General features: G+C 37.8%; 2 protein-coding genes across 2 annotated transcripts; both read right to left on the bottom strand.

Annotated features, from left to right (window-relative positions):
• LOC122071299 (protein trichome birefringence-like 38) lies at positions 1-2,154 on the bottom strand. Its single transcript, XM_042635624.1, has 5 exons — positions 1,691-2,154; positions 1,399-1,570; positions 740-915; positions 492-650; positions 1-395 (listed from the first exon to the last, which is right to left on the bottom strand). The coding sequence occupies exons 1-5, from the start codon at positions 1,984-1,986 to the stop codon at positions 92-94; spliced, it is 1,107 nt and encodes a 368-aa protein (XP_042491558.1). The 5' UTR covers positions 1,987-2,154; the 3' UTR covers positions 1-91.
• A 2,795-nt stretch (positions 2,155-4,949) lies between these two features.
• LOC122071300 (protein trichome birefringence-like 41) lies at positions 4,950-6,668 on the bottom strand. Its single transcript, XM_042635625.1, has 2 exons — positions 6,303-6,668; positions 4,950-5,391 (listed from the first exon to the last, which is right to left on the bottom strand). Exons 1-2 carry the CDS (start codon positions 6,620-6,622, stop codon positions 5,106-5,108), a joined length of 606 nt encoding a protein of 201 aa, XP_042491559.1. The 5' UTR covers positions 6,623-6,668; the 3' UTR covers positions 4,950-5,105.
• Between the last annotated feature and the right edge of the window lie 972 nt (positions 6,669-7,640).

The following is a 7,640-nucleotide window of genomic DNA, read 5'->3' on the forward strand; positions in this document are numbered from 1 at the left end:
TGAAAAAACACAAGAACAAAGTAACTTTATTGAATAATTTCATCAAACAATCAAAAGTAGTAAATTAGTGATAATGCGGTAATGGCCAAGATTATGGTTTGCCAGCACTGTTAAGGACTATTGATGCGTACAAGAGATGGTTCCAGGTATCAGGAACACCCGCAAGACACCAATGGCTGCAATCATTTCCACCACTGCCGTAAACAGATGGGTGCCCGTCTTTCCTCAGCTGCGACAATGTCGTCACGTCCAGCAATTCAACCCTGTTTGACATCCTACTCAATACATTCTTCACCACTGCTGCCGCCGGAGGTGACCCTCCTGGGTAAGTCGATCCACTTATAGGCTGCCTTTGTCCCTTGCAGGTTCCCTTCGGCTCATTCCATTCCTTACCTCTGATCCCAAAAAAAAAGAAAAAAAAAAGAAAAGATTCTCTTAATAAAGTTTGATTACTAGTTAGTTGCAGAGAGAGAGAGAGTTGTGAGTCTTACAGGTAATGGGTTGGTGAAATGCCCTGGAAGAAGACTCTGGTTGTAGCCGGGTTAATGTTGGTGTCAACCCATTTGGACCATGTGGTGAGTCCTTTCTGAAAAGCAACCAACCGATCCATGTCTTTGTATGTGTTGCCTCCATCTTCAATGTAATCCCATCTGCAATAGCCATAAGAGAAGCCATTAAATATTGGAGTAGGAAAATGGGTTTTGCTGGAAAGAATGGTTTCATCTGATCAGTCTCTTACGGTTGTTTATTGCCTTTGTGAACCCACCAATGCCAAGTGTTAAATATCAAAAAGTCAGCATTTTTCCATGAATCGCCACTTGTGATTGAGTCAAGCTTTAACACTCGGCCGATCTTTTCTGTAATCAGGTCCACGAGGAACACATTGTGATTGAACACCACCGACACTCCATAGTCCTGTGAGATCCGTTTGTTTGTTAGTTACTGAGTCAGATATTTAGAATCTTTGGGTTTCATAAGAGAATGGAAGTAAAGGCCAAAATAAGTTCACGAGTTAATGTCCTTTAGTGCCAATCTCTTTGGACTTTAATCAAATTGCCCACATGGGATGGGATATAAGATCTTCCATTTCCATTAGCATCCCATATGGAGCTTTAATTGCACCTTTAATATATAAGTGTACTATAGTCTAGTACACTTTGGGTTGTAGCGCCAGAAGAGTGTTTGTGAAGTTAGAACCTTTTTTTTTTTTTTTTTTGGGGGTGGAAAAGTTAGAACCTAGAAGGTATGGCAGAAGAGAAAGAGATTCTATATCTTGGGACCATTATCACTGAACACTTTTGTACTTTGTCCTAGAGAGATACAGAAAAGATGATAATGATGATTCCAAATCTGATACATTTACTTATGAAATGTAAGGCACAAGGCACGAGGACTCACAGGAAATGAAAAGGTTGAAATGGCTCCATTTGTTGCCAAGTTATATTTTGCCTGTGGCACTGCAGTGTGAAGCATGCATGTCAAAGATTGCCATTGATTATCACTCAGTGAGTCCCCCACAAACATCATCTTCTTCCCCTTAAATCTCCTCAAGAAATCTAAACCGTCGAATCTACATCACAAATGAGGAAGGACCCACAATTAGTTGTTAAGATATTTGCAGGAATGGGTGGACTAGATTGAATCTCTAGGGTGTAGGGATGATAAGAATATGAGAGGGGAGGGTACCCACCTTGGCAAGTCACAGGAAGTTGGTTTCCATGTGTAAGTGAGATAGAGTTTGTCTGGTCGTCCATTCTTTTGGCAATCAAATTCTTTGTCAATGAAAGGGCAGCTCGAAGTATCATAGAAAGGAGATGAACCAGTGACCCAACTTCCTTGGTAGATGTTGCAGGCGCTTGATGCTAATGTGTCTGTGTTTCTAAAATCCTCACTTGATTCTAGTTTCGCAGTGGCAAGGTGAAGACAATGAGATATACAAAATAGAAAAGCCAAATAAGAGAAATAGTTCTCAAACCCAATTCCCATCTCCCCAAGTCTCAGAGAGAAAGAGAGAGAGAGAAAGCCCACAAGGAAAGAAGTAGAAGAAGCCGAATGAAATAGAAGAATAATGGGGGAGGCAAGCTAGCATTATAAGAGGTGGGAGAGGAGAAGGGCGTTAGATTGGAGCACGGGAGTGGGGGCCATTAGATAAGAGTGGTGCGTGGGCAATGGGCACGGAGAGCCACATAGGTTGTATTCAATATATCTGTATAGAGAGAGAGAGAGAGAGCAATTCCTTCATTTCTTCTTCCTATTGATTCATCTCGTGACTTTACGTCAATTTGCATCAATACATTGGTTATGAATGATAATCATTTGGCTGTCATCCATCCTTACAAGGAAAGGAGTGTGGTCTCTTTCTCTCCACATTTCCTTTTCTCCCTGCGTGTGAGAGATCGCTTTCTCTTTACATTTGCTTTTGTGTACGTGTCTGATCCTACCAAAGTGTTTCACCAAAAAGGTTATTCTACAATAGTTTATGTGTGATGGTCTAGGGGTGTCAACCGGTGGGCCATTCTCGATCGGGTCTAATTGGACTTGACCACTTGAAAGCCTTATATTGTAAACGCTCGTTTAAGTAAACAGACCTAGCTTTGGGGGACATGGTACGATTTATAATCAAGTCAGTCAGTGTCGGGTTTTAATCAAGTTTCCTTAAACGGGCCTTAACTGGGCTTTAACTGAGCTAGGGACCTATTTAAGCCTAAACGGGCTCTAAACGGGCTTTAAACGTGCCTACCCTAAAATTCTATTCTTAAGTGGGTTGAGATTATGATTGTTCTTTTTTAAAAGAAAAGAAGGGATTACGAGAATTACAACTTATAAAATAAAGCTTAATTAAATCAAATCATATTGCAAAGCAAAAAGTAAGAAAGCTTAATTAGTTTCTTACTAGTAGTGGCACAATAAGAATTTTACGTAGAATTAAAGGGGGTCGGGCTGTGTTGGGCTACAACGAGTCGGTTCAAGTCAGGCATATAAACGTGTCGGTTCAATCGGGAGCCCAATGGGCTAGCTACCTACACCGTGAACACCCATCAAGCTTGACATGTTTATTAATCGGGTCAGTCTAGGTCGGGCCATAAACGTGTTAGGTTCGGTCGGACATACTGGTGCGGGTTTAGAATTGACACCCCTATGTAATACTCCACAATGATTGTTTATTTAATAGTTAATGGAGTTTTTTTTTTATTGAGAGAATGATGCACAGTAAATGCTTCCTGTGTGTTCTCATTGGCTCTTATGCATACACGAGAACCACACTTTTTCACTGAAAATATTTTTCTTTTTATTTTTATTTTATATGAAGAGGTAGGATGAGACACAACATTAAACGGATTGGTGATCTATCAGGGTTTTAAAGTATTGGATTGGATCGATCTATTCTAGTTGATTCTTTTTCTCTGAGATCCAACTCAGGTTGAGCATGTTTAGAAAAATCCTAGATGCCTAGAATATGCGGATTTCAAAGTTGATCCAATCAGTTCTGATCTGATTCGAATTGAAATCAACCGGCATTGATTTGAATCTCCATTTTGGGTTTTAAACCATTTGATATGTTGATATATATATATGTTATTTTGGACCACACACTTCTATTTAAAAGGGATAAGAATGAACTTGTGGATCTCTCTCTTTCTTCACCCAATACCTTAAGGTTTTAGATTAGGTCCTCATATACCTTTGGTGGAGAGAATGCAAGTAAATGAAAAGAAAAAAGAAGTATAAGATTGAAACAAAGAGATCAATCCTCAATTTAACAGAAGGTTCTTAAGTACTGTAATCAAAATATGAAATGTTACTTTCACTGAAATCTGAAGATACCTTGAGGTAAAGATATTGATGATCTCTTGCCCTAAAAGATCAGTTTAAAGTCAAACCTCCATTATTCCAATTTAAACTGGTTTGAGAAGGGCAGTACTCTAGGAGAGCTACATGATGTCTTTACTGGTATATCTTCCCACACTCAAGGTCTTGATGATCAAATATGAAACTTAATGAGGATTTTCCCTCTCCATGGTCTTGGATTTTTCAGTATATTCTTTTGCTAGATCAACTTTTGAGTCCAAGGTTGATATCAGGGTTTTAAGAATCTACGTAATTATAGCTCCATCTGACCTATCACATAGTAATATTTTTGGATTCCAAATCAGCTCCCCGCATGGGGGGATGATTTATTCTCTCCATTGGGATCTCACTCCTCATGTGATATTTAGACCACGAGTTAGAATCATTAATGTAACATTATCTCGTGGCCTGATACCCCATAAACCATAGAATCCCATGTATAAAAATTCACCGCGTGGAAAGAGTATCTAAACTAACATTTGTGCACAATGCAAAGATATACAATCCACATTGCATAAGCTAGAAGATGCACGTGTGTGAGAGAGATTGTTTATTAGGTTTTCTAAATTGAAGGATTCCAATTTATTGGTAAAAGAAAAACTCCAAGCATGCAATTAGAAGCATAAGGTTATTAATTAGAAAAAGAGAGAATATTGCAACAAAAAAAAAAAAGAGAGAGAGAGTGACGAAAAAGCTTGGTTTGAAGGTTGGGTGTTTAAATAGATAGGGTAAATCGAAGCATGCGATCCCTTGTCTAGGTGAGTTCTCTTTTAGTGTTTGTGGGTCTCTCTCTCTCTCTCTCTCTCTCTCTCTCTCTCTCGCTAGTGGTTGGCTCCTTTCTTTTTTCTATCATATCTAGCCAGTGGTTGGCAGCCTTACCAGTTGTTGAGCCTTTTTAAGTCCTCAATTACTTATTGAGGACCCTTAATTTTCCCACCCATTCTTTTATTTCCAGCCCATATCTTCTTGCCTTTTCCAGCTTTCTTCTTTAGAGAGAGAGAGAGAGAGAGAGAGAGAGCATTCCCCCAAACCTAACATACCTTGTCTTGTGGGCCTTGGGAGCTATCTCCAATGGTAGGCCCTGACCCAATAAAGCACTCTTTCCAGAAGGAAAATATAAAGAAAAACTTTATTTTTTCCAATAATGTCATCATAAATGAAAGGAGAATGAAAAAGAATAATGCTACATTGATCAATTGAATATGCTAATACCTTATTTTCATCCTTTCTCATCATAGCTCATCAATATATTATGATCATAAGAGACCATTGTAAAGTAGTTGGTTCCAAGTATCAGGAACACCAGGGAGACACCAATGGCTGCAATCCATCGCACCAAATCCATAGATAGAAGGATGCCCATCTTTCCTTAGCAGTGACAGCTCCGTCACATCGAGCAAATACACAGGCTTAGACATCCCACTCAATACTTTCTTCAGCACTGTCAAGGCCATAGGTAAACCTCCTGGGTATGTAGTCCCAGTCAAGGGTAGCTCTTGTCCACGACAGTTCTTTACACCAGGCTCATTCCATCCTGTGCCACTGATATTGATTTGATAATCCAATTAGTAAAAACCAATTGTTGGGGTTCCATAAGAAAGCAATTCCACGTCAAATGTGAATAACCCAATGTAGTGGCATATAAAGATTTGTGCACATTTTTCTTAACAAACCAACTTTTAAAAATGAATTGTACCTAAGTCTCAATATCAGAGTTGGGGCATCACAACCCCAGTGTGCCTAATGTGCGTATCCCAATATAGAAGCATATAAAGACTTGGACAACCTTTCCTTTATGGCTAGCCTTTACTACCAATGTTATATTTGAAGAAGAAGACAATGTATGTAAATGATATATTAGTTGAGGTATATGTACTTACTTGTAATGGATGTGGAGTCATATAAAAATTTGGGCATGTTCTCTTTAATGGCTAGCTTCTAAGTATGAGTTCTACTTATACCCTAACAAGTGGTATCAAATGAGGAGTTTGAATCAAGTCCTCGTACAAGAACCATTCTAGTATGGTATCTAATCCACATTTGGGATCCACTCAATGTGAAAACCTGTTATAATAATAGAGAGATTGAGTGGATTCCATGAGTGGACCAGGTACCCTACAAGAATAGTTCTCACACCACTCAATGTGAAAGCCTATTGTAAAAAGAGAAAGATGGAGTGAATTTCATGTATGAATCAGGCACTAAACAAGAATGGTTCTCGTATGAAGACTTAATTCGAACTTGTATAAAAGCAGTGACATGACAACACCTATGTGCTTCACAATCTCACATTTGATATAATAGCCCGATATAGAGACAAATAAGGATTTAGACACCCTCTTCGGTTAGCTTTTAAGGATGAATTTAACTAAGTCCAAAATGGCAATTATTACTGCATATATGAAACAAGGCCAATGCATATGTGTTATAAGTTAAGGTATATATACACTTACTTGTAATGGGATGGAGATATGCCTTGAAAGAAGACTCTTGTTTTGGTGGGATCAATTTTGTCATCTACCCATGTAGCCCATGTAGTAAGGGCTATCTCAAAAGCAGCTAAACGATCCATGTCTTTGTAGGTCTTATTTCCTAGTTCAAAGTAATCAAATGGTTGTGTGGGGCCTCTGCGATTCCACCAATGCCATGTGTTGAAGATCAAGACGTCCAAGTCTTTCCATACCTTGTCTCCCTCCTTGATTGAGTCTAGTTTCAGGACTCGTCCGATATCTTCCCTTACTGTATCTACTAGATACACATTTCGGGACAGCATTACTGAAACTTCATACTCCTGCGATGTTTAATTAATTACACTCTCAGTTAGAATCACCTTCTTCTTATTCATAATTTTAAATTTATTTTTTAAGAATAAAAACAGGTTAAAATAACTTAAAAGTAATTTGTTATTGAGAGAGGGATAGGTATGCCGTCGATATCAAGTATGCTAGCGGATAGCACTAATAGGAACACATGATGAAGTATCATTTAGGAAGGATATGGAGGTCATTTCAGAAAAAAAGGGAAGAAAGAGATAGATACAATGGGTGCTAGCATACTTGATGTTGGCGACATACCCAACCTTTTCCCTTTATTATTATGTACTAAAAGTGGAATGAAGTTATAATTTCCTTTTTTTCCAACAATTTTAGTTGTATCCAGATTTATTTAATCTTAAATTTTAATATTAAATCTATAAAATTAGAATAAGATCACATGCCAAATCAATGAGAACACAGAAACAGTTGGGAATCGGTTCGGTTTTGATTAATCAATTAGGTTCAAAGTGTGAAAGGTTAAACATCAAAATCAAATTATTTATTAAACGGTTATAATATCTAATCTATTAATTGATAAACAGTTATCAGTTAATTAATTTTTATGAGTTATTATTATTTTTTTTTTCAATTTTGTTGCCTGTTTGAGTTATGAATTGTGGTCTTTAGTTGGGAATGAACCTACTTTTAAACCCCACCCCCACCCAGTGTTATCAATTCGGCCGAATAATTCGTGAATTATTCAGCCGAATTTTTTCGAATTTTATCAAAAATTCGGACCGAATCAGAAATAAAATTCTTTAAAATTCGCGCTTTTTTCAAACGTGAATATAAAACACGAATAATTCGGTCCACTTAAACATTATTTAAAAAAAAAAAAAAACCCCAATAAGCTTTTTTGACCGCTTTTTTGACTGAATCCTTAAATTAATCAATCGAATTATTCCGAATAATTCTCCGCCCGAATAATTTCCGAATCCGAATTTGCTAACTATGCCCCCACCAAACCCCACCCAA

Source organism: Macadamia integrifolia, unplaced genomic scaffold (assembly GCF_013358625.1).
Source record: "Macadamia integrifolia cultivar HAES 741 unplaced genomic scaffold, SCU_Mint_v3 scaffold_204A, whole genome shotgun sequence".
Taxonomy (NCBI): domain Eukaryota; kingdom Viridiplantae; phylum Streptophyta; class Magnoliopsida; order Proteales; family Proteaceae; genus Macadamia; species Macadamia integrifolia.

What these genes read in the sequence shown, in the direction of transcription:
- LOC122071300 (XM_042635625.1), bottom strand. Translation starts at nt 6,622, where the DNA reads ATGCTGTCCCGAAATGTGTATCTAGTAGATACAGTAAGGGAAGATATC. An exon ending in ATATCTCCATCCCATTACAA is followed by an intron (nt 5,392 to 6,302) that starts GTAAGTGTATAT and finishes AATCAATATCAG; the next exon opens with TGGCACAGGATGGAATGAGC.
- LOC122071299 (XM_042635624.1), bottom strand. Translation starts at nt 1,986, where the DNA reads ATGGGAATTGGGTTTGAGAACTATTTCTCTTATTTGGCTTTTCTATTT. An exon ending in ACTTCCTGTGACTTGCCAAG is followed by an intron (nt 1,571 to 1,690) that starts GTGGGTACCCTC and finishes TTTGTGATGTAG; the next exon opens with ATTCGACGGTTTAGATTTCT. An exon ending in TTTCAACCTTTTCATTTCCT is followed by an intron (nt 916 to 1,398) that starts GTGAGTCCTCGT and finishes CGGATCTCACAG; the next exon opens with GACTATGGAGTGTCGGTGGT.